Genomic DNA, 26749 nt, shown 5'->3' with positions numbered 1-26749 from the left:
CAATGAAATACGATTCCCTCCCTCTCACAAAGATTGCGTCATCATCCCCTTCATTTGAGGAAGAAGACTGATTAAATATTTTATTAATCAAATGTTTTTTTATGTAAAAAAAAGAATAAAATGTTACACCTAAAAAGTAAAATCTTAAAATATCTATCACATTATTTAGTAATGACAGAATGCACTTGAAACTTCACGCAAAGTAAAACTTTTGTATGACAAATTAAATAATAATAATTATTATGATACAATAATTGTATTGATAGGAGTCGGGGAAAAAGGTGCTCAAGCATTGATAAGCACAACAAAGACGGCATTAACGATAAGTAAAGACAGCACTTCTAAAAGCCTATTTCACAACATAGCCTGTTGAATTTGCAAGATAACTTTTCCTTCATTTTGATTTTGGCACAAATTTAAATGGGGCACTGACTCGCCCATGGATTGATGTTTCAGTATTGTCTCAATAAAGAGTTTGCCGTTCGACTAGCCACGTGTGACATGCACACGCAGTTACATGCCTGCTAGAGTTAATGGCAAGCAATATCCACTGTCGTAGTGCGGATGAAGCCTGAGCTGGAATGTGAAGCTGAAGCTGGTTAGCTTTAGAAAACCCTGAGTAGATCTAGCTTTCTTCGTATGATGCCCCTATAATATATAGCCGTAAAGAGCAAAATATTTACTTGGAGGAGAGAGGCCGAAGCTCAGCCCACCTCTAGTCGTGACAACCGTGTTTCTCTGGAGGTAAACCAGATCAGACAAGAAATGGAATTAGAGTTTAAGTCTTCATTTCAGTGTCAGACACAGGACATTGTCTGGCCACTATTGTGATCAGGCACATTTTTACTGCCATGATTAGCTCCTCTCAGTGTCCCTGGCATGAAAACAGTTACCGTCATGTTCAGCAGTTGCTCTTTATCTATTACAAATTACAATGACTTTTATTAATTGTGATTTTTAGATCAGTTTGATTATGTGGCCCCTGTTGGTACGTATATGCATTGCTTGTCTTAGCACTCTTCCACCTCTCCTTTCATATTGAGGTAATATGTGCATACCTCAGACCAGATGAAGTGCTGGTGTCTGGCTTGCGTCACATTGTGGCCGGAGGAGATGCATTTCTCAGCTGTAGCCAGTTTGTCATGCAACACTGCAGGGCCTACTGAAAAACATCCAAATGAAAACAAACACATTACAGTAAAATATGATTTAAAGCAAATGTTATCCTGCTGTGTGTAATCTCTTATATAGGAACCTGGCTTTGACACTTTATGCATAGACTGAGAGTGCACCATAGTTCTGTCCAGTCATTGGGTTGCCTTGTTCCGTTTGGGATGGGAATGTCTCCATTGCAGTTTCCTAAACTGAAAACCTTCACATTTGTTAATTGAATGAGTGTATTTCCAAGTAAAAGGAGCTCTATGAAAACCCCAGATGGTCTTTTTTTGTTCTAGTTTCATGAGGAATCACTCAACTGGTTACATTTATTAGAACTGGTGATGTCCATGCGTGCATCCCAAATGACACCCTATTCCCTGTACACTGAGTGTACAAAACATTAGGAACACCTGCTCTTTCCATGACAGACTGACCAGGTGAATCCAGGTGAAAGCTATGATCCCTTAGTGATTGTCACCTGTTAAATCCACTTCAATCAGTGTAGATCAAGGGAGGAGACAGGTTAAAGAAGGATTTTTAAGCCTTGAGACAATCGTATGTGTGCCATTCCGAGGGTGAATGGGCAAGACAAAAGATGAAGTTCCTTTGAACAGGGTATGGTAGTAGGTTTGAGTGTGTCAAGAACTGCAATGCTCCTGGGTTTTTCACGCTCAACAGTTTCCCGTGTGTATCAAGAATGGTCCACCACCCAAAGGACATCCAGCCAACTTGACACAACTGTGGGAAGCATTGGAGTCAACATGGGCCAGCATCCCTGTGGAACGCTTTCGACACCTTGTAGAGTCCATGCCCCGGCGAATTTAGGCTTTTCTGAGGGCAAAAGGAGGTGCTACTCAATATTAGGAAGGTGTTCTTAATATTTTGTACACTCAGTGTAGCGCACCACTTTTAACCTACTGGTTTTTACTTCCCTTTATATAAGTCTGATGACATAGTCACTCAATCAGAATATCTTGACTTCTGTTCCATATTGCTCCCCAAAATATAACACATTTTCTATTATAAAACATTCTCCAAATAGATCGGCTGTTGTGTGTATCCACTTCTAATTTGGGGTGGGGGAAGTATTAAACGAGATGCCGATAGGCTAATCAGGGTGTCACTGTGTCCAAGGGGAGTTTCCAGCTAACATTTTCTAACACAACTAGCCTAAATAAAGATGATGGTAACTTCTCACCCCAATTTGTGTTAGGGTGACTGTACCAACCACAATTGACTTTATGACCTCTATCATTACCTCTATGAAACAGTAACACCATTGTTGTGAAACCACTGTTACCTAATACACATTCGTCTTCACTAATTGTATTTAAATAATAAATAATAATTTGGTGGGTGCTTATATCTGTCCTATTTGAATTGAAAATGTGTTTTTTTGCATATATTTCAAAGGACTCCCTAACTGTTAAGCCCCAGGATAACAACAAGTCTGAATTTGCCTTGGACTGTGTGTGTTCCTATCTTCCAATGGTAAGTCCTGGCATGAGCAGCTATCTAGTCACATTCCACAGTGAGGAGACCACAGGTAAGCAGCTATAGAGAGAGAGAGAGGGAGGAAGGAAAGAAGCACAGAAGACATCATGAATACACCCCAATACTGCTTTCTGATGTTGCTTATCTACTCAGGTGGACCCAATGCAGGTAGAATGGCTTTTATTTCCTGTGTGATACTTGACACCATTGTTAGGTTAGTGTTGAGGTGTGACAAGTCACGCGATGCAGGGGGGGATCTTACGCTGTAGTTCACATTTGGTGGCCTACCCTTAGCTTGGAACTATCAGACAAGACAGTGGATCTGCCTGAGCTTGTCCTCTGTGGAATGCTATGGCCAACAAACACATAGGACTACATTGATACAAAGGCCTCCATGTGGTGTTGATGCTGTGTTTTGTTTGATTAGATATGATATGAGATATTCTCTATTGAAGCTTTGTGTGAGTGTTATGTGGACAGTGTGTGTAAGCCCTCGACCATCTGTTTGGCATGTTCTTTGATAAAGGAGAAAACAATGTAGCACATTAATGGGGAAGTTGTAGTCATGATGAAATGATGTCACTTTTATCTGCTGTCCATAGGCCTACTAGAAAGAAGGAAATGCCTGATATTTATAACACAATCTAAATCAATCTGAATGGCAAAGTTGAAATGGATGAGAAATGTTCATAATGCCTGCCCAAGTAAGCCTCAGTTCAGTGTATCACTTCCCTACAGTAGCTAATTTATCTATAGACATTGTTTGTTTTCCCCCTCTCAAATGTTGTTATATAATCAAATCAAATTTGTATTTGTCACATGCGCCGAATACAACAGGTGTGAAATGCTTACTTAACCAACAATGCAGAATAAAAAGTACGAAAAATGTGCTCAATAAACTAAAGGAAAAACCTTAACACAATAAAATAACAATAACGAGGCTATATACAAGGGGTACCGGTACCGAGTCAATGTGGAGGGGTACGGGTTAGTCGAGGTAATTGAGGTAGCAGGTACATGTACAGTAGGTTGGGGTAAAGTGACTATGCATAGATAATAAACAGACAGTAGCAGCAACGTATGTGAAGAGTGTGAAGGAATGTGAATGAATGTGTGTGTGTGTGTGTGTGTGTGTGTGTGTGTGTGTGTGTGTGTGTGTGTGTGTGTGTGTGTGTGTGTGTGTGTGTGTGTGTGTGTGTGTGTGTGTGTGTGTGTGTGTGTGTGTGGAGCGTCAATATACATGTGTGTGTGTGTGTTTTCTGTAAGTGTGAGGTTAGTCCAGTGAGTGTACATCGAGCCTGTGCAAGAGAGTCAGTGCAAAAAATAATAAGAAATAGGAATAAAATAAGGGGCTCAATGTAAATAGTCAGGGTAGCCATTTGTTAACTGTTCAGCAGTCTTATGGCTTGGGGGTAGAAGCTGTTAAGGAGCCTTTTAAGCATTGTTTGTGCAGTTATCTGGAAAATGTTTTTGATTACGTCACAAAGCAGGTTAACACGGTTCTCACACCAGACAAGATAAAGCCACTGAATCTAAACTTTCATGTGTCTGTACTATGTCAACCTCTCTAGGAGCTCTGAATGGTATTAGCCCATTCATAAGGCATTACGAAGGCTTGTCATATGATCGTGAGGCCTTACACAGGAGACACCAGCGCGCCAAACGAGAGACACAGCCTCAGGACCAGACACTGCAGCTGGACCTCAGAGCTTTTCTCAGGTACTGGACACAAGCCCAGGAGATGCTGTTTCATTGCCTTTCTGATCAACATATAATTATAAACGCTTGTTTCAACACATGTTTCACTCTTTGTGCTGTGTGTCACACGATTGTTTACTTTAGGACCTTCCGGTTGCGTCTGAGGCGAGACACGACGGGATTAACAGAGCCTTTTCAAGTCTTCTCTGAAAACAGATCAAGTACAGCAGACCTCTCCCATCTATATTCTGGGGAACTTGAAGGTATATGACACTTCAGGGATTCGTGGCTTTATAATGGAACATACTGTAGCCTGCCTCCCCTCAATCTGCCTATCGGTCTCTCTCCCCCTCCATCTCTCGCTAACTCCCACCTGTCTGTCTCTCACCAGATGAGAGGGGATCTTCCTGTCACGGCTCTGTCATCCAGGGCCAGTTTGAGGGTTCTGTCCTCACAGCCAATGGGACGTATTACATAGAGCCCGTCCACAGATACACCAGCCAGCCCTCACAACACCACTCCATCATTTACCATGAAGACGACATCGGTAAGAGAGGACTGTTGAACATCTCATGAATGTTCTTCTCAAATGTATATTAAAACGGTCCAATGCAGCCGTTTTTATCTCAATATCAAATCATCTCGGGGTAAAAAATAAGTACCTTACTGTGATTATTTTAAACTAAAACAGTTTTAAAAAATTCACATTTTCAAGCAAAAATTTTGCTAGGACTGTGGGAGTGGTCTGAGTGAGGGGCCTTATTGGAGTAGTCTAATGGGAGAGATATGTAACCTGAAAACTAGCTGTTATTGGCAGTGATGTTTGAAAATCTCTTTGTTAATGGTCTATTAACTTATACCGCCTGGTGATGTCGCCAGGCAGGCCAAAACTCCACTCATGCAAAACAAGCTGAAATTTCAGGTGGTCTTTCAAACAACTCTTACACTAAAAGGGCATTATCATCATTTTCACAATTTTCACAGTATTATTCCAACCTCATAGTGTGGACGTACACTACCAGTCAAAAGTTTGGACACACCTACTCATTCAAGGGTTTTTCTTTATTTGTACTATTTTCTATATTGTAGAATAATAGTGAAGACATCAAAAATATGAACTAACACATATGAAATCATGTAGTAACCAAGAATGTGTTAAACAAATCAAAATATATGTTATATTTGAGATTCTTCAAATAGCCACCCTTTGCCTTGATTAGAGCTTTGCCCACTCTCCCCTACAATCAGTGTGAGTGGGCCAGAGATAATGTGGCCATTTTGTACTACAGTAACTGCCTGTGGTTGTCATCTGAATTTGAGGTTGGATAAGGATGAAGGACTCCTGGTCCCAGACATGGGACGTCCCAGGTTTGTTTGTAAATAGGCCTGTAAGACACACACCCCTCCAGACAGACAGACAAACAGACAGACTGAAGGCCAAGCTCATCACAAGGTAATGAAGAAGACACTACGGAGGAAGTTTTACCACCAATCCATGGGGTCATAAAGCATTGAGATTATCTCCAGTGGCTTGGATTAGAGTAGCCTCTTGAAGTGTGTGTGTGTGTGTGTGTGTGTGGATGTGTTTGTGTGGATGTGTTTAACTATATAAGAATAGTAAACAAACAAAGAATGTGGGGACATTTTGTTAGTCCCCACAGTCAAATGCTATTTCTAGGGGGTTTAGGGTTAGGGTTAGAATTAGGTTTAGGGTTAGGGTTAGGAGCTAGGGTTAGGTTTAGGGTTAAGGTTATGTTTTCAGGTTAGGGGTAAGGTTAGGGTAAGGGTATGGGTTAGGGATAGGGAAAATAAGATTTTGAATGGAACTGAATTGTGTGTCCCCACAAGGTTAGTTATACAAGACTGTGTGTGTGTGTGTGTGTGTGTGTGTGTGTGTGTGTGTGTGTGTGTGTGTGTGTGTGTGTGTGTGCGTGCGTGCGTGCGTGCGTGCGTGCGTGCGTGCGTGCGTGCGTGCGTGCGTGCGTGCGTGCGTGCGTGCGTGCGTGCGTGTGTGCATGTATGAGTGCAGTGAGGAGATAGAGAGGTGGGGGCAGGCTAGTACTGACAAGTCCCCATGCTGTATGGAGTGCTGAAAGAGGAGAAGCAGACAACCCAAGGTTAAACAATAACAGAGAAAGGAGTGTCCGAGTGTGCCTGTTTGTGAGCGCTCTGTGGTTACCCCTGGTCACATGACCGCTCTTTTGAACTCACACCACCGTGGTGAGAGAGAGGGGTAAATATCAAGCTTTTCCCATGCTCCCTGGGGCTGTCATTCACCCTGCGGGCGCTCCTTCTGCTCTGGGTGTGATTAGTTAAGAGGTTCACTCATGAAAACATACTTCCCAACCCACACCCTGCAAGCAAGCAGATGACAAAGTCTCTAGTTCTGATTGTAAGTGAGAAACAGTGAAGAAGAATACGTACTCCAGATGTGTGAAAGCATTTTTGTTTTAAGATCTATTCGAAACATGGGCAGCCCTCACACAGTGCTTTCAACGTTGTTCACATTGTGTGTTGTAAAGGGACAGTTCTCTAGTTGAATTCCATCCAGCCTCATAGACTGAATTCAGTCCCTTCATGGAGGATTTTGCAGAAAGAATCCGTGTTGGGAAATACCCCGAGACCACGTTTCAGGTCTTGAAACCACCCCAGGGTTGTCTCCTGGCCATGCTTAATGACATGATTTGTAGCCCACCATGGAAAGACGTCTCAGGAGGACCACTTTTAGCAAATTACTCTGTGAAAATGACAGAACCTTTCCATCAGCACATTCAGGGGATGTGGCCAAGTTCTCCTATAGGATCGAACTTTAATTTAAAAAATATGTCTGGTGACTGAGGGTTCTGGTCTACTCTGTGGCTGAGTATGGCACAGTGTTTCAGTTTTATGAAATCCTTATTTTGCCCTGAATTGGTTTGATCTTCAGGTAAACCAACTCAAGAGTTTTTGTGCTAGAGTTAGAACCATTATACGTTTAAACTGTGCACGTTTCACATAAAAAGTGTAGTTGGCTGTTTAAACTACAGTGCATTCGGAAAGTATTCAGACCCTTTTACTTTTTCCACATTTTGTTATGTTACAGCCTTATTCCAAATTGGATTAAATCAAATCAAATCCTCAGCAATCTACACACAATACCCCATAATGATAAAGCGAAAACAGATTAGTAAGAATTTTTTGGCAATTTATTACAAATAAAAAACAGAACTACCTTGTTTACATAAGTTTTCAGACCCTTTGCTATGAGACTCGAAATTGAGCTCAGGTGCATCCTATTGTCACACCCTGGCTCTGGGACTCTATATGTTGAGCCAGGGTGTGTGCATTCTATGTGTTCATTTTCTATGTGGGTTGTTCTAGGTTGTCTATGTCTATGTTTGCATGTGTGACTCCCAATCAGAGGCAACGAGTGTCAGCTGTCGGCTGGTTGTCTCTGATTGGGAGCCATATTTAAACTGTGTGTTTTCTCTTGGGTGTTGTGGGTTTTTGTTCCGTGTCGGTATGTTAACCGTTGGACTTCACGAGTCGTGTTTTGTTTGTTTGTTAGTACTTTAATTAAATAAAGTCATGTTTCTTTCACACGCTGCGCCTTGGTCTACTACTCCTTTTGAAGACGATCGTGACAGAAAAACCCACCATACCAGGACCAAGCAGCGTGTCCAGGAACAGGCAACCTGGACGTGGGAGCAGCGTCGGAGGGTCGAGAGGCAACCCCAAGAAATTTTTAGGGGGGGGCACACGGCATGGACGACGGGGCTGACGGAGGCAAAGATGGGGCGAATCCAGGAGGCCACCAGGCCAGGGGTACACCGCCCTGTACGTCCTGTGCGGATGCCTCACACAGAGTGTGTGAGGGTAGGCATTCAGCCAGGACGGGTGGTGGCCGCTCTTCACTCCAGGTCTCCTATCCGTCTCCACAGCCCGGTTCGGCCTGTCCCTGCTCCACGCACCAAGCCTACGGGGTGCGTCGCCAGCCCAGCCCGGCCTGTCCCTGCTCAACGCACTAAGCCTACGGGGTGCGTCGCCAGCCCAGCCCGGCCTGTCCCTGATCCACGCACCAAACCTACGGTGTGCGTCGCCAGCCCAGCCCGGCCTGTCCCTGCTCAACGCACTAAGCCTACGGTGTGCGTCGCCAGCCCAGCCCGGCCTGTCCCTGCTCCACGCACCAAACCTACGGTGTGCGTCGCCAGCCCAGCCCGGCCTGTCCCTGCTCAACGCACTAAGCCTACGGGGTGCGTCGCCAGCCCAGCCCGGCCTGTCCCTGCTCCACGCACCAAACCTACGGTGTGCGTCGCCAGCCCAGCCCGGCCTGTCCCTGCTCCACGCACCAAGCCTACGGGGTGCGTCGCCAGCCCAGCCCGGCCTGTCCCTGCTCCACGCACCAAACCTACGGTGTGCGTCGCCAGCCCGGCCCGGCCTGTTCCTGCTCCACGCACCAAGCCTACGGGGTGCGTCGCCAGCCCAGCCCGGCCTGTCCCTGCTCCACGCACCAAACCTACGGTGTGCGTCGCCAGCCCGGCCCGGCCTGTTCCTGCCACTCGCACCAAACCTACGGTGCGCGTCGCCAGCCCGGCCCGGCTCGTTCCTGCCACTCGCACCAAGCCAGGGGTGCGAGTCGTCAGCCTGGTCCAGCCCGTTCCTGCCACTCGCACCAAGCCAGGGGTGCGAGTCGTCAGCCTGGTCCAGCCCGTTCCTGCCACTCGCACCAAGCCAGGGGTGCGAGTCGTCAGCCTGGTTCAGCCCGTTCCTGCTACTCGCACCAAGCCCGGGGTGCGAGTCGTCAGCCTGGTAAGACCGGTCAGCTGCTCCACAACGGAGCGTAAGCTATCCGCTCCGTCTATGTCCAGTCCAGATCCAGCCAGCGGGGTCAGACCGGACCAGGGGCGCTACGGGGGTATTATGGAGGGGTGGTGGTCAAGGCCGGAGCCGGAGCCGCCTCCGAGGAGGAATGCCCACCCAGCCCTCCCCTGTTTGGGGTTTGTTAAGACGCGGTCGCAGTCCGCGCCTTTAGGGGGGGGTACTGTCACACCCTGGCTCTGGGACTCTATATGTTGAGCCAGGGTGTGTGCATTCTATGTGTTCATTTTCTATGTGGGTTGTTCTAGGTTGTCTATGTCTATGTTTGCATGTGTGACTCCCAATCAGAGGCAACAAGTGTCAGCTGTCGGCTGGTTGTCTCTGATTGGGAGCCATATTTAAACTGTGTGTTTTCTCTTGGGTGTTGTGGGTTTTTGTTCCGTGTCGGTATGTTAACCGTTGGACTTCACGAGTCGTGTTTTGTTTGTTTGTTAGTACTTTAATTAAATAAAGTCATGTTTCTTTCACACGCTGCGTCTTGGTCTACTACTCCTTTTGAAGACGATCGTGACACCTATTTCCATTGATCATCCTTGAGATGTTTCTACAACTTGATTGGAGTCCACCTGTGGTAAAATCAATTGATTGGACATAATTTGGAAAGGCACACACCTGTCTATATAAGGTCCCACAGTTGACAGTACATGTCAGAGCAAAAACCAAGCCATGAGATCGAAGGAATTGTCCGTAGTGCTCCGAGAGAGGATTGTGTCGAGGCACAGATCTGGGGAAGGGTACCAAAATATTTCTGCAGCATTGAAGGCCCCAAGAACACAGTGGCCTCCATCATTCTTAAATGGAAGACGTTTGGAACCACCAAGACTCTTCCTAGAGCTGGCCACCCGGCCAAACTGAGCAATCGGGGCAGAAGGGCCTTGGTCAGGGAGGTGACCAAGAACCCGATGTTCACTCTAATAGAGCTCTATAGTTCCTCTGTGGAGATGGGAGAACCTCCCAGAAGGACAACCATCTTGGCAGCACTCCACCAATCAGGCCTTTATGGTAGACTGGCCAGACGGAAGCCACTCCTCAGTAAAAGGCACCTAAAGACTCTCAGACCATGAGAAACAAGATTCTCTGGTCTGATGAAACCAAGATTGAACTCTTTGGCCTGAATGCCAAGCATCACATCTAGAGGAAACCTGGCACCATCCCTACGGTGAAGCATGGTGGTGGCAGCATCATACTGTGGAGATGTTTTTCAGCGACAGGGACTGGGAGACTAGTCAGAAACGAGGCAAAGATGAACGGAGCAAAGTACAGAGAGATCCTTAAAAAAACCTGCGCTCAGGTCCTCAGACTGGGGAGAAGGTTCACTTTCCAACAGGACAATGACCTAGGCACACAGCCAAGACAACGCAGGAGTGGCTTCGGGACAAGTCTCTTAATGTCCTTGAGTGGCCCAGCCAGAGCCCGGACTTGAACCTGATCGAACATCTCTGGAGAGACCTGAAAATAGCTGTGCAGCAATGCTCCCCATCCAACCTAACAGAGCTTGAGAGGATCTGCAGAGAAGAATTGGAGAAACTCCCCAAATACAGGTGTGCCAAGCTTGTAGCGTCATACCCAACAAGACTCAAGGCTGTAATTGCTGCAAAAAGGTGCTTCAACAAAGTACTGAGTAAAGGGTCTGACTACTTACAGTGAGGGAAAAAAGTAGTTGATCCCCTAATGATTTCGTACATTTTCCCACTGACAAAGACATGATCAGTCTATAGTTTGAATGGTAGGTTTATTTGAACAGTGAGAGACAGAATAACAACATAAAAATCCTGAAAAATGCATGTAAAAAATGTTATAAATTGATTTGCATTTTAATGAGGGAAATAAGTATTTGAACCCTCTGCAAAACATGACTTAGTACTTGGTGGCAAAACCCTTGTTGGCAATCACAGAGTTCAGACGTTTCTTGTAGTTGGCCACCAGGTTTGCACACATCTCAGGAGGGATTTTGTCCCACTCCTCTTTGCAGATCTTCTCCAAGTCATTAAGGTTTCGAGGCTGACGTTTGGCAACTTGTACTTTCAGCTCCCTCCACAGATTTTCTATGGGATTAAGGTCTGGAGACTGGCTAGGCCACTCCAGGACCTTAATGTGCTTCTTCTTGAGCCACTCCTTTGTTGCCTTGGCCATGTGTTTTGGGTCATTGTCAAGCTGGAATACCCATCCACGACCCATTTTCAATGCCCTGGCTGAGGGAAGGAGGTTCTCACCTAAGATTTGATGGTACATGGCCCCGTCCATCATCCCTTTGATGCGGTGAAGTTGTCCTGTCCCCTTAGCAGAAAAACACCCCCAAAGCATAACGTTTCCACCTTCATGTTTGACGGTGGGGATGGTGTTCTTGGGGTCATAGGCAGCATTTCTCCTCCTCCAAACACGGCGAGTTCAGTTGATGCCAAAGAGCTTGATTTTGGTCTCATCTGACCACAACACTTTCACCCAGTTCTCCTCTGAATCATTCAGATGTTCATTGGCAAACTTCAAACGGGCATGTATATGTGCTTTCTTGAGCAGGGGGACCTTGCGGGCACTGCAGGATTTCAGTCCTTCATGGCGTAGTGTGTTACCAATTGTTTTCTTGGTGACTATGGTCCCAGCTGCCTTGAGATCATTGACAAGATCCTCCTGTGTAGTTCTGGGCTGATTCCTCACCGTTCTCATGATCATTGCAAATCCACGAGGTGAGATCTTGCATGGAGCCCCAGGCCGAGGGAGATTGACAGTTATTTTGTGTTTCTTCCATTTGCGAATAATCGCACCAACTGTTGTCACCTTCGCACCAAGCTGCTTGGCGATGGTCTTGTAGCCCATTCCAGCATTGTTTAGGTCTACAATCTTGACCCTGACATCCTTGGAGAGCTCTTTGGTCTTGGCCATGGTGGAGAGTTTGGAATCTGATTGATTGATTGCTTCTGTGGACAGGTGTCTTTTATACAGGTAACAAGCTGAGATTAGGAGCACTTTCTTTAAGAGTGTGCTCCTAATCTCAGCTCGTTACCTGTATAAAAGACACCTGGGAGCCAGAAATCTTTCTGATTGAGAGGGGGTCAAATACTTATTTCCCTCATTAAAATGCAAATCAATTTATAACATTTTTGACGTGTTTTTTCTGGATTTTTTTGTTGTTATTCTGTCTCTCACTGTTCAAATAAATCTATCTTTAAAATTATAGACTGATCATTTCTTTGTCAGTGGGCAAACGTACAAAATCAGCAGGGGATCAAATACTTTTTTCCCTCACTGTATGTAAATGTAATATTTCAGTTTTTTATTTTTTATGAATAAGCAAAAATGTCTAAAAACCTGTTTTTGCTTTGCATTATGTGGTATTGTGTGTAGATTGATGAGGGGGAAAACAATTTCATCCATTTAGAATAAGGCTGTAACATAACAAAATGTGAAAAAATTCAAGCGGTCTGAATACTGTCCGAAGGCACTGTATGTATGGGGTATTTAAATTTACTCTGCTGCAGTTAGACAGATCAGGTTTAGTTATTTAAGTTGGCAATGAACTTAGCCCTTGTTTAAGAGTTTGGCTGCACGGTCTGCAGCAATTGCTGACTTTTGTCTCCCCAGGCATGCATAGTTAAGAGAGAGCCCAACTCTCCAGCTCTTAGGCTCAGCAGCACATGGCACAGGTTTGGAAATATTTCTGTCAATGGGTCAACGGCCGGCATTTACCCCCCTCCCCCTCCCCCTCCCCCAAATCCAACACCCCCACCCCTAACATCTATAGAGCCAAATGTCTGTTTCTCATTGGCCGTAGGTGCCTCAGCAGAATGGTGTGACCAATCACGTGTTGTCTCTCTGAGTGTTTGATCAAGAAACGGGCTGCCAAGGCAGCAGCATGACCGCAGCGTTTTCTCTGCCCTCTTCGGTTCAACCATCAAGTCTTCCCCTGTCAGCCCTCCAATCTGGGTTGTCAATTAGACAAAGAAACACTACCTGATTGATTTAGTAACATGGTATATTTATTCCAGGAAATCACAAGTGAAAGTGATTATCGTTATGTCGTGACATTATTATATAATATTTAATATGCATTCGACAAGTAAGCCTTGTCTGAGCCAGAACAGCCCATAGGGCAGGAGCCTATCTCCTGATTCTGTAGTGTGGGGCAGCTTGATATAATTTACAAGTACAACCCCTGGCCAGGACGCTAGTCTATCGCAGGGCCTTACCCCCTATCCATCTCTTTAATGCTGGGTGCCAAGCAGAGAAGCATCAGGTACATTTCTTTTAGTGTTTGGTATGACTCAACCCATTTCAAAATTCAATATTCACTCTAGCCACAAGGCCACTGAGTTGGTTCTATAATATTGAAGCTGATGCCAATGTGTACGCATTGATTTAATTGGAACAGTCAGTTCTCTCAAGCTAAAGCGGTTCTGTTCTCTCTGATGGGTTTGGATGAGGTCATGGGGTTTGCTATTGAATAATCCCCAAACACTCTGGTTTGGCTTGGGGATATACTGAGATTTATAGTTGGAGACAGAAGTAATAAAGCATGCAATGTTAGGCTATGTTATGAAATTACTTCATTGGCATTATTTTCTGTAAAAAGAAACATATGGTTAGATATTAGGTCATGATGGTCTGCACTGCCATTGGGGAATACCTTGTTGATTTTTGGTAATATCCACCAACATCTCCACAATGTTTGTGGTGTCTGGTGTGTGGATATAAAGGTCTGTGGGAAGCTACAAGCCACCGTGTGCCACAATGGATCCTATTGTGTGTAAATATTGTAGGAAGATACAATATCATCACTTGAATATTTGCTAATGTGAACCTATGTCTATATGCTTTTGGTTAATACATACAGTGCATTTGGAAAGTATTCAAACCCCTTGACTTTTTCCACATTTTGTTAATTTACAGCCTTATTCTAAAATGGATTTAAAAAAAAAAATCATCAGTCTTCACAAAATACCCCATAATGACAAAGAGAAAACAGATTTTTTGAATTTGTTGGCAATTTATTACAAATAAAAAACAGAAATACCTTCTTTTGAAAATGTAATACAGAAATATCAAATTGACATAAGTAGTAACACCCCCGAGTCAATAATTTGTCTCGAAGAGCTTTCCACACCTGGATTGTGCAACATGTGCCCATTATTCTTGTCAAAATTATTCAAGCTGTGTCAAATTGGTTGTTGATCATTGCTAGACAACCATTTTCAGGTCTTGGGATAGATTTGTTGTCTTCTTGGTAAGCAACTTCAGTGTAGATTTGGCCTTGTGTTTTAGTTTATTGTCCTGCTGAAAGGTGAATTCATCTCCCAGTGTCTGGTGGAAAGCAGACTGAACCAGGCTTTCCTCTAGGATTTTGTCTGTGCTTAGCTCCATTCCATTTTTTTTTTATCCTGAAAAACTCCCCAGTCCTTAACGATTACAAGCATAACCATAACATGACACAACCACCACTATGCTTGAAAATATGGGGAGTGGTACTCACTAACACTTTGTTTTCAGGACAAAAAGTTAATTGCTTTGCCACATTTTTTTGCAGTATTACTTTAGTGTCGTGTTGCATGTTTTAGAATATTTTTATTCTATACAGGCTTCCTTCTTTTCACTCTGTCAGTTAGGTTAGTATTGTGGAGCAACTATAATGTTGTTGATCCATCCTCAGTTTTCTCCTATCACAGCCATTCAACTTTGTAACTGTTTTAAAGTCACCATTGGCCTTATGACGAAATCCCTGAGTGGTTTCCTTCTTCTCCGGCAACTGCATTAGGAAGGACGCATGTATCTTTGTATTGACTGGGTGTATAGACAAACCATCCAAAGTGCAATTAATAACTTCACCATGTTCAAAGGGATATTCAATGTCTGCTTTTTTTCTTTTTCTTACCCATCTACCAACAGATGCCCTTCTTTGCGAGGCATTGGAAAACCTCCCTTATCTTTGTGGTTGAATCTGTGTTTGAAATTCACTGCTCGACTGAGGGACCTTGTCCCTGACATCCTTGGAGAGCTCTTTGGTCTTGGCCATGGTGGAGAGTTTGGAATCTGATTGATTGATTGCTTCTGTGGACAGGTGTCTTTTATACAGGTAACAAGCTGAGATTAGGAGCACTCCCTTTAAGTGTGCTCCTAATCTCAGCTCGTTACCTGTATAAAAGGCACCTGGGAGCCAAAAATCTTTTTGATTGAGAGGGGGTCAAATACTTATTTCCCTCAATAAAATGCAAATCAATTTATAACATTTTTGACATGCGTTTTTCTGGATTGTTTTGTTGTTATTCTGTCTCTTACTTTTCAAATAAACCTACCATTAAAATTTTAGACTGATCATTTCTTTGTCAGTGGGCAAACGTACAAAATCAGCAGGGGATCAAATACTTTTTTCCCTCACTGTATGTAAATCAAATGATACAAACCCCAAAAAATCAATTTTAATTCCAGGTTGTAAGGCAACAAAATAGGAAAAATGCCAATGGGGGTGAATACTTTCGCAAGCCACTGTATATTGTCTAATCCTTTAACAGGATTGTTCAAGGATCATATGCATCATATGTGCCAATTTATGGAAGCTAAAATTCCTCCCTTGACAGCAATTACTAAATTATTTCAACAAGTTCCAAGGGTTTATGGTCCCTGAGGTGTTACAAATTCAGACAAATTGTTACGGTCAGGGAAACTACACAGGCTAATACAAAAACAACCACAAAGACCCCAAAGGCTACTCTGTCAGTTTATGGTAATTGGATAAATACATGTTTTCTACTCTGAGATAGGCCTACAACTACATTGTTTGCACTGGCAAGTTATAGAATGGTATGAGAGTTACACAAAACAGAAATATTAGTTGGTTGTGTTGTAGAGTGTTGGAACAGTATTCCGCCCATGTAAACTACTGTGAGCAAAGAAAACAGAAACATACTCATCTATTAGGTTGTGTGGTATGTATCTTTTTGGCCTATGCACCTTTGTAGTTAGTAATAGTAAGCAATACACTCACGAGACATACATTACAGATCTCTGTATACAACCTGGGGATTTTCCATTTCATCAAGTCTGTTATCAAGAAACAAAACTGCTCTCATCTACCAAGCCAGTTACCAGTAATTAGGTCCTTTATGATAAAAAGTCACACAGCCAAATAATCAAGTATTATATTTAACTTTTATTTTGACAGGGAGTCATGCTGAGACCAAGGTATTTTTTTCAGAAGACCCCTGTAATTACAAAAAAGTATACACAACAATATACACATCAATACACTACAAAAAGCAGTGATAGAACAATGATAGAAAACAAACACATTCTTCAGTAAAAGGCCATCAATCAGCTGTCTGAATTGCCCTAGAGGCACCAAAACATCCCATTTTAGAGAGTTTTGGAGATTATTACACAACTAAGGTGCAAAAATACTAAAAGCAGATTTACGTAACTCAGTGGAGATCGAAGGGATCTCCAGAGTTAGCCATCCCTGAGACCAGGTCTGGTAGCTCGTACGTCTGTAGGTTAACAATGAAGTAAGGTACGGTGGAAGTTTGTGTAAGAGGGCTTTAGAAACAAAAATAGTGCAATGCATCGATCTACGAGACCTCAGAAGGCAGCCTACTTTCTGATACAGAATGCAGTGATGTGTACTGAACCTATCGCCCTTACTAAAGTGTCACCATAGTCTCATAAATGGTATGAATGCCGACTGAATTATTTGTTTTCTGCTATATAACGAAAGGCATGGCCTATTCCTATAAAGGAAGGCCATTTTAATTCTTCACTTCTTAACTAACTCATCAAAATGCTTTTTGAAAGATAGCTTTTCGTCAATCCAGATACCCAGATATTTATAAGCAGGGACACGATCAATGTGGGCACCATCCAAGGTACATATGCATAAATCATCAGATACATTTTTAAGCGTTTTATATAAATAATATATGCTTAGTTTTACCTGCATTAAGTACAGTACCAATTTCAGTTCAACAAAGACTTTCTGCAAAGCAAGAAAGGCAGATTGTAGCTCAGAAAGAGCCTTGTCAACAGAAGGTCAACAGAATACATACATATACATACACGCATACAAGTGGAGGTTATAATTACTTAGAAACAAACCAATATTGTTTATATATACACTGAACAGAATTGTAAATGCAACATGCAACAATTTCAAAGATTTTACTAAGATACAGTTCATATAAGGAAATCAGTCAATTGAAATACATTTATTAGGCCCTAATCTATAATAATAATATGCCATTTAGCAGACACTTTTATCCAAAGCGACATACAGTCATGTGTGCATACATTTTTACCTATGGGTGGTCCCGGGGATCGAACCCATTACCCTGGCATTACAAGCGCCATGCTCTACCAATTGAGCTACAGAGGACCATCTATAGATTTGACATGACTGGGCAGGGGTGCAGCCATGGGTGGGCCTGGGAGGGCATAGGCCCACCCACTTGGCAGTCAGGTCCACCCACTCAGAGTGAGTTTGTCGCCACAAAAGGGCTTTATTACAGACAAAAATTATCATCAGGACACCTTTATTAAGATCACAGAAGCCTGACTTAACATTATCAGAAGATACACATTATGTCCTTTCTGTCAGGTAGTTTTCAAACCAATTGCATGCATCCTGATCCAGGCCAATTTTAGATAACCTACAAATGAATAATGAGTGGTCAACAGTATCGTAAGACTTCAACAGGTCAATGAAAAGGGCAGCACAATGCTGCCTTTTGTCCATTTTACTATATAATTTAACACCAATGAAGCAGCAGAGATAATGCTATGATCTGGCCTGAAACCCTACTGATAAGCACTTAGAAAATATTATTGTATTTAGGAAAGATCTAAGCTGAGAATGACTCATTTAATAGAGCGGATTAACGTTGCACGTATTCTAACCAGCCGCTCACAAACAAACCACTGGTGAACACACACAGCGCTCTTAATGTGGTTTTACTCTAATCCTCTACCCTGGAAATTCCACAGACCATTAACAGAGGTAAAGTGTCCGTTTTACAAATGAATGAGTAGAGCAGTTTATTCATTCTCTGTATGTTACACAGTCAACCTTGTCACTCCCAAACATTCTGCCACTGCTCTATAAATTACAATGAGCTGACTGCCTGGGTCTCGCTCACTCTCCACACAGGCTCTCTCTCTCTCTCTCTCTCTCTCTCTCTCTCTCTGTCTCTCTCTCTCTCTCTCTCACACTCACTTATTTAAGGATTGTAAGATTTTTGCTAGGCAAGACAGTTTAGAGATTGGGTGATAATTATTCATTTAGGAGGGGTCACCACCTTTGTGGAGCACATGGGTAGCCTTCCAAACCCTAGGGATAGCACCCAAGATAATCACCAGGTAAAAATATGTGTCAATGATTCCACAATCAGGGGAGTAGAAAGCTGCAGCAAGAAAGAATCAAGCAAATCAGCCCCAGTGGATTTTGTTTAAGCAAGGCGTCTACCACATCACAAATAAAACATTTTAAAAATGGAAACAAAGATTCACTAGAAGTTGACGGATCTTCCATCATGCCAAACATGCATTTTAACACTACAAACACGTTCACCGCTTCCCGCCAGAGAGAAAATGTTGTTTTGGTTTTTCAGGTGTATACAAAAATTTATACAAAAATGTATACAAATTAGAAAGAGATAAACAAGTGCCTTAGACCACTGAGTGGCGCAGTGGTCTAAGGCACTGCATCGCAGTGCAAACTGTGCCACTAGAGATCCTGGTTCGAATCCAGGCTCTGTCGCAGCCGGCCGCGACCGGGAGACCCATGGGGCGGTGCACAATTGGCCCAGGGTAGGGGAGGGAATGGCCGGCAGGGATGTAGCTCAGTTGATAGAGCATGGCGTTTGCAACGCCAGGGTTGTGGGTTCGTTTCCCACGGGGGGCCAGTATTAAAAAAAAAAATGTGTTCACTAACTGTAAGTCGCTCTGGATAAGAGCGTCTGCTAAATGACTAAAATGTAAAGTAAATGTGTTTGTGCTTTTATTTATGTTTGTATTTAATACCCTCAAGAACCGTGATGAATTAAGGCAGAACACAATCTCTTTAAATGTTTAACTGTGTGTATTTATACAGTACTTAGTATATGTTAACGTACAGTGCCTTCAGAAAGTATTCATACCCTTGACTTATTCCACATTTTGTTGTGTTACAGCCTGAATTCAAAATGTTTTACATTTTAGTCATTTAGCAGACACTCTTATCCAGATCGACTTACAGTTAGTGAGTGCATACATTATTTTTTCTTTTTTTCATACTGGCCCCCCGTGGGAATCGAACGCACAACCTTGGCGTTGCAAATGCCATGCTCTACCAACTGAGCTACTTCCCTGCCAGCCATTCCCTCCCCTACCTTGGACGACGCTGTGCGCCGCCCCATGGGTCTCCCAGTCGCGGCCGGCTACGACAGAACCTGGATTCGAACCAGTATCTCTAGTGGCACAGCTAGCACTGCGATGCAGTGCCTTAGACCACTGCCCCACTCGGGAGGTTAGGCGGGAAGTTCAGGAGAAAACCTCCCTGGTCTTTATGGTTGAATGTGTGTTTGAAATTCACTGCTCGACTGAGGGACCTTACAAATAATTGTATGTGTGGGGTACAGAGATGAGTTAGTCATTCAAAAATCATGTTAAACACTATTATTGCCCACAGTGTGTCCATGCAACTTATTATATGACTTGTTAAGCAAATGTTTACTCCTGAACATATTTAGGCTTGCCATAACACAGTTGTTTAATACTTATTGACTCAAGACATTTCAGCTTTTCATTTTTATTAATTTGAAGAAGAAAAAATTTAAAACATACAGTTGAAGTCGGAAGTTTACATACACTTAGGTTGGAGTCATTAAAACTCGTTTTTCAACCACTCCACAAATTTCTTGTTAACAAACTATAGTTTTGGTAAGTCGGTTAGGACATCTACTTTGTGCATGACACAAGTAATTTTTCCCACAATTGTTTACAGACAGATTATTTCACTTATTATTCACTGTATCACAATTCCAGTGGGTCAGAAGTTTACATACACTAAGTTGACTGTGCCTTTAAACAGCTTGGAAAATTCCAGAAAATGATGTCATGGCTTTAGAAACTTCTGATAGGCTAATTGACATCATTTGAGTCAATTGGAGGTATACCTGTGGATGTATTTCAATGCCTACCTTCAAACTCAGTGCCTCTTTGCTTGACATCATGGGAAAATCAAAAGAAATCAGCCAAGACCCCAGAAAAAAAATTGTAGACCTGGTTCATCCTTGGGAGCAATTTCCAAATGCCTGAAGGTACCACGTTCATCTGCACAAACAATAGTACGCAAGTATAAACACCATGGGACCACGCAGCCGTCATACCGCTCAGGAAGGAGACGCGTTCTGTCTCCTAGAGATGAACATACTTTTGTGCGAAAAGTGCAACTCAATCCCAGAACAACAGCAAAGGACCTTGTGAAAATGGTTGAGGAAACAGGTACAAAAGTATCTATATCCACAGTAAAACGAGCCCCATATCAACATAACCTGAAAGGCCGCTCAGCAAGGAAGAAGCCACTGCTCCAAAACCGCCATAGACAAGCCAGACTACGGTTTGCAACTGCACATGGGGACAAAGATCATACTTTTTGGAGAAATGTCCTCTGATCTGATGAAACAAAAATAGAACTGTTTGGCTATAATGACCATCGTTATGTTTGGAGGAAAAAGGGGGTTGCTTGCAAGGTGAAGAACACCATCCCAACCTTTAAGCACGGGGGTGGCAGCATCATGCTGTGGGGGTGCTTTGCTGCAGGAGGGACTGGTGCACTTCACAAAATAGATGGCATCATGAGGAAGGAAAATTATGTGGATATATTGAATTAACATCTCAAGAAATTCAGTCAGGAAGTTAAAGCTTGGTCGCAAATGGGTCTTCCAAATGGACAATGACTCAAAGCATACTTCCAAAGTTGTGGCAAAATGGCTTAAGGAGTCAAGGTATTGGAGTGGCCATCACAAAGCCCTGACCTCAGTCCTATAGAACATTTGTGGGCAGACCTGAAAAAGTGTGTGCGAGCAAGGAGGCCTACAAACCTGACTCAGTTACACCAGCGCTGTCAGAAAGAATGGGCCAAAATTCACCCAACTTATTGTGGGAAGCTTGTGGAAGGCGTTTGACCAAAATTAAACAATTTAAAGGCAATGCTACCAAATACTAATTGAGTGTATGTAAACTTCTAACCCACTGGGAATGTGATGAAAGAAATAAAAGCTGAAAGAAATAATTCTCTCTACTATTATTCTGACATTTCACACTTAAAATAAAGTGGTGATCCTAACTGACCTAAGACAGGGAATTTTTACTAGGATTAAATGTCAGGAATTTTGATAAACTGAGTTTAAATGTAATTCCACTTTGACATTATGGGGTATTGTGTGTAGGTCAGGTGACAAAAAAATCGAAATCTAATTAATTTTAAATTTTCGGGCTGTAACAACAAAATGTAGAAAAAGTCAAGGGGTGTGAATACTTGCTGAGGATACTATGTGTGTGCTTTTCCAGTGTGTGTTTACATATGTGTGTGTGTGTTTATCCACATACAGATGCTCCTCCCATGGGAAGCAGCCGTGACGGGTTTTGTGGTGCAGAACGTCTGCAGCGCCTTGCCCAAAGCCTCAGACCCAATCAGGTAGGTCAGGCCAGACATCATCTCATACACACACAAACACAAACACACACACACACAGGCCAAGTCCACCTGAGAAGAGACACCTCCCTGTCCTACTTTCTGTTATTGTCCTCCATCCTTCTCACCATTTCCACATCTGTGAAACCATAATTGTAATGGGCTTCCGAACCCTTTGATAACCAAAACTAACCAACAAAGTGTTTGACAGAACTCATGAGAAAAAGGTGTGTAAGATAAAAGATGAAAGAAAATATTTGATTCGTAGTATTGATTTGCTTGTTTTTCCTCTGTAGATGATCAGTCTATCATTTTAATAGTATGTTTATTTGAACAGTGAGAGACAGAATAACAACAAAAAAATGATTTGCATTTTAATGAGGGAAATAAGTATCTGACCCCTCTCAATCAGAAAGATTTCTGGCTCCCAGGTGTCTTTTATACAGGTAACGAGCTGAGATTAGGAGCACACTCTTAAAGGGAGTGCTCCTAATCTCAGCTTGTTACCTGTATAAAAGACACCTGTCCACAGAAGCAATCAATCAATCAGATTCCAAACTCTCCACCATGGCCAAGACCAAGGAGCTCTCCAAGGATGTCAGGGACAAGATTGTAGACCTACACAAGGCTGGAATGGGCTACAAGACCATCGCCAAGCAGCTTGGTGAGAAGGTGACAACAGTTGGTACGATTATTCGCAAATGGAAGAAACACAAAAGAACTGTCAATCTCCCTCAGCCTGGGGCTCCATGCAAGATCTCACCTCGTGGATTTGCAATGATCATGAGAACGGTGAGGAATCAGCCCAGAACTACACAGGAGGATCTTGTCAATGATCTCAAGGCAGCTGGGACCATAGTCACCAAGAAAACAATTGGTAACACACTACGCCGTGAAGGACTGAAATCATGCAGCGCCCGCAAGGTCCCCCTGCTCAAGAAAGCACATATACAGGCCCGTCTGAAGTTTGCCAATGAACATCTGAATGATTCAGAGGAGAACTGGGTGAAAGTGTTGTGGTCAGATGAGACCAAAATCGAGCTCTTTGGCATCAACTCAACTCGCCGTGTTTGGAGGAGGAAGAATGCTGCCTATGACCCCAATAACACCATCCCCACCATCAAACATGGAGGTGGAAACATTATGCTTTGGGGGTGTTTTTCTGCTAAGGGGACAGGACAACTTCACCGCATCAAAGGGACGATGGACGGGGCCATGTACCATCAAATCTTGGGTGAGAACCTCCTTCCCTCAGCCAGGGCATTGAAAATGGGTCGTGGATGGGTATTCCAGCATGACAATGTCCCAAAACACACAGCCAAGGCAACAAATGAGTGGCTCAAGAAGAAGCACATTAAGGTCCTGGAGTGGCCTAGCCAGTCTCCAGACCTTAATCTCATAGAAAATCTGTGGAGGGAGCTGAAGGTTCGAGTTGCCAAACGTCAGCCTCGAAACCTTAATGACTTGGAGAAGATCTGCAAAGAGGAGTGGGACAAAATCCCTCCTGAGATGTGTGCAAATCTGGTGGCCAACTACAAGAAACGTCTGACCTCTGTGCGTGCCAACAAGGGTTTTTCCACCAAGTACTAAGTCATGTTTTGCAGAGGGTTCAAATACTTATTTCCCTCATTAAAATGCAAATCAATTTATAAAATTTTTGACATGCGTTTTTCTGGATTTTGTTGTTGTTATTCTGTCTCTCACTGTTCAAATAAACCTACCATTAAAATGATAGACTGATCATGTCTTTGTCAGTGGGCAAACGTACAAAATCAGCAGGGGATCAAATACTTTTTTCCCTCACTGTACAGTAGCTATTGCAGATCATACACTGAACAAAAATATAAAACGCAACATGTAAAGTGTTGGTCCCATGTTTCATGAGATGAAATAAAAGATCCCAGAAATGTTCCATTTACACAAAAAGCTTATTTCTCACAAATGTGTTAACATCCCTGTTAGTGAGCATTTCTCCTTTGCCAAGATAATCCATCCACCTGACAGGTGTGGCATATCAAGAAGCTGATTAAACATCATTATCATTACACAGGTGCACCTTGTGCTAGGGACAATAAAAGGCCACTCTAAAATGTGCAGTTTTGTCACATAAGACAATGCCACAGATGTCTCAAGTTGAGGGAGCGTGCAATTGTCATGCTGACTGCAGGAATGTCCACCAGAGCTGTTGCCAGAGATTTTAATGTTAATTTCTCTACCATAAGCCACAGCAAACATCGTTTTAGAGAATTTGGCAGTACGTCCTACCGGCCTCACAACCGCAGACCACGTGTATGGCGTCCTGTGGGCGACGTCAACGTTTGCTGATGTCAACGTTGAACAGAGTGCCCCATGGTGACGGTGGGGTTATGGTATGGGCATGCATAAACTACGGACAACGAACACAATTGCATTTTATCGATGGCAATTTGAATGCACAGAACTACTGTGACGAGATCCTGAGGCCCGTTGTGAGGCCTTTTCTTTTAAGGTACTGTATCTGTGACCAACAGATGCATATCTGTATACCCAGTCATGTGAAATCCATAGATTAGGGCCTGATGAATTAATTTCAATTTACTGATTTCCTCATATGAACTGTAACTCAATAAAATCTTTGAAATTGTTCCATGTTGCGTTTATATTTTTGTTGAGTATATATTGTTCTTTAGCGCCATAATAAGCTACCCTGTAAACTGATTAAATAAACAGCCTGTATGGCTTTGCGTGCCAGCTCCACGTATTTCCTCAATCTATTGTAGGCAGGCAGGCCATTGTCTCTGAGGCGTGAGGCTAATTGGTTTGTGGTCCCTACATCTTGATCAACAATGGGTATAGGGACAATTGAACATGTACACAACATCATGTAAAGTTATTTATTTATAGTCACTTGTTTGGAAACATACAGAATTTCCTTTATTTTGAGATTAGCTATAAAAATGGATCCAGCAGATGTTCTTGCCTGAGGAACTTTCCATCCTGCCGACCCCGTTCACCCTCCCTCAGACACTTTCCCACAGGTGGCTGGCCCTGAGGTCACACTCTGTCTATGTGGTCATGCTAGAAAGGACGAAAATTGGATTTTAACCACAAACCTTAGCTTTACCCAACGGGGTGAATGACCACACATTTGTGGTGGTGTGAGAATGCAAAAGGCCGTAAAACTAAATAACTTGTGTTCTTCCTGAATGGTTTTGATTAGCTTCCTTTTTTGTCATTTTGATCATGTCTATCTAGTGACTACCGTCTCATGTGACATTCACAGGAAGTTCCAGTGTCCAGGTCGAAGAGAACATTGGACCAGTCTAAAACCAGCTGCCTACTCCATCTCCATGCTGACCACTTCTACTACAGGAAGTTCAAGAGTGTCGAGGCTGTTGTGGCTCAGGTGATTGGCCGTAAGAAATGTGAACCAAAAAAAAGGCCAAATAGATGGTCTGTATGATGTTGGACGCCTTTTTAAAAATCTTTTTAGGATTATCCATGTCTATGGGTATGTAAGGGGCCTTCTTGTGCCTGTCCTTTCAGACCAGTGGCCAAATACTACGTTTGTACTCCAAATTTCCATTTATGGAATGGAGAGTTTTATTGTATTGTATTGATAACCAACCTCCGTGCCATTTGTGAGTTCCTTCGATGGGAAGGGTCGGGCCCAGGGTGTCTGCCAAAACTGACCTGTTCTATGTTTCAGGACCCAGAGAACATGCAGTACGTTTGAAACCATAGCATGCTAGATGCGGTCATTATGTAACAATGGTATGCCAGAGATAAGGCATCAGGATTTCCCTCAGTTCCCACAGTAATCCCGTCTGCTCTATTTACTAACTTTGTTCTCGGAAGTCGCATCCAGAACTGGAGGTACTACTGAATATTGGACAAATCTGGACAAAAGTTCACTGACTTGTTTTGGGTCATTTTCTCTTGCCGTTTCGTAATTTGTGTTAACCATTGTCAAGCATTTTTTATTGTCTATCAGAACTCCTTATCAGGATGTTATTATATTTTTAAAATGTCACTTATTGCTCTGAATTGTTCTAATTCGATAACTTTGTATTTGTATTTGTATTTATTAGGGATCCCCATTAGCTGCTGCCAAGGCAGCAGCTACTCTTCCTGGGGTCCAAACATATTAAAGCACTTACATTACATATAAAACAAAATATAAAACAGTACATCATATGACATTATTACACCACTACCTATCTACAATACAATATGTTTAATACCACCATACAACAATATCACAATGTGTGCGTATGCATGTGTCTATACTCTTGTGTGTGTCTCTTCACAGTCCCCGTTGTTCCATAAGGTGTATTTTTACCTGTTTTTTTAAATCTGATTCTACTGCTTGCATCAGTTACCTGATGTGGAATAGAGTTCCATGTAGTCATGGCTCTAATAGTACTGTGCGCCTCCCATAGTCTGTTCTGGACTTGGGGACTGTGGAGAGACCTCTGGTGGCATGTCTTGTGGGGTATGCATGGGTGTCCGAGCTGTATGCCAGTATTCCAAACAGACAGCTCGGTACATTCAGCTTGTCAACACCTCTTACAAAAACAAGCAGTGATGAAATCAATCTCTCTTCCACTCTGAGCCAGGAGAGACTGACATGCATGTCATTCATGTTAGCTCTCTGTGTACTTTTAAGGGCCAGCCGTGCTGCCCTGTTCTGAGACAATTGCAATTTTCCCAAGTCCCTTTTTGTGGCACCTGACCACACTACTGAACAGTAGTCTAGGTGCGACAAAACTAGGGCCTGTAGGACCTGCCTTGTTGATAGTGTTTTTAAGAAGGCAGAGCAGCGCTTAATTATGGACATACCTCTCCCCATCTTAGCTACTGTTGTATCAACATGCTTTGACCATGACAGTCTACAGTCCAGGGTTACTCCAA

General features: G+C 43.0%; 1 protein-coding gene across 1 annotated transcript in view; it reads left to right on the top strand.

The window, feature by feature from the left end:
• Window positions 1–2679: 2679 nt before the first annotated feature.
• LOC311137652 (disintegrin and metalloproteinase domain-containing protein 10) overlaps window positions 2680–26749 on the top strand; it is a 73768-nt gene continuing 49698 nt past the window's right edge. Inside the window, exons 1-6 of the mRNA XM_084172167.1 lie at window positions 2680–2820; window positions 4224–4371; window positions 4495–4613; window positions 4742–4897; window positions 21774–21859; window positions 25119–25241. Coding sequence (XP_084028293.1) covers window positions 2760–2820; window positions 4224–4371; window positions 4495–4613; window positions 4742–4897; window positions 21774–21859; window positions 25119–25241 — 693 coding nt within the window. The 5' untranslated portion in view covers window positions 2680–2759. The remainder of the gene's footprint in view (window positions 2821–4223; window positions 4372–4494; window positions 4614–4741; window positions 4898–21773; window positions 21860–25118; window positions 25242–26749) is intronic.

Source organism: Coregonus lavaretus, assembly GCF_964263955.1.
Source record: "Coregonus lavaretus genome assembly, chromosome: 11".
Lineage (NCBI taxonomy): Eukaryota > Metazoa > Chordata > Actinopteri > Salmoniformes > Salmonidae > Coregonus > Coregonus lavaretus.
Note: the sequence above shows the minus strand (reverse complement) of the source record. Positions and strands in the feature narration are given on the sequence as shown.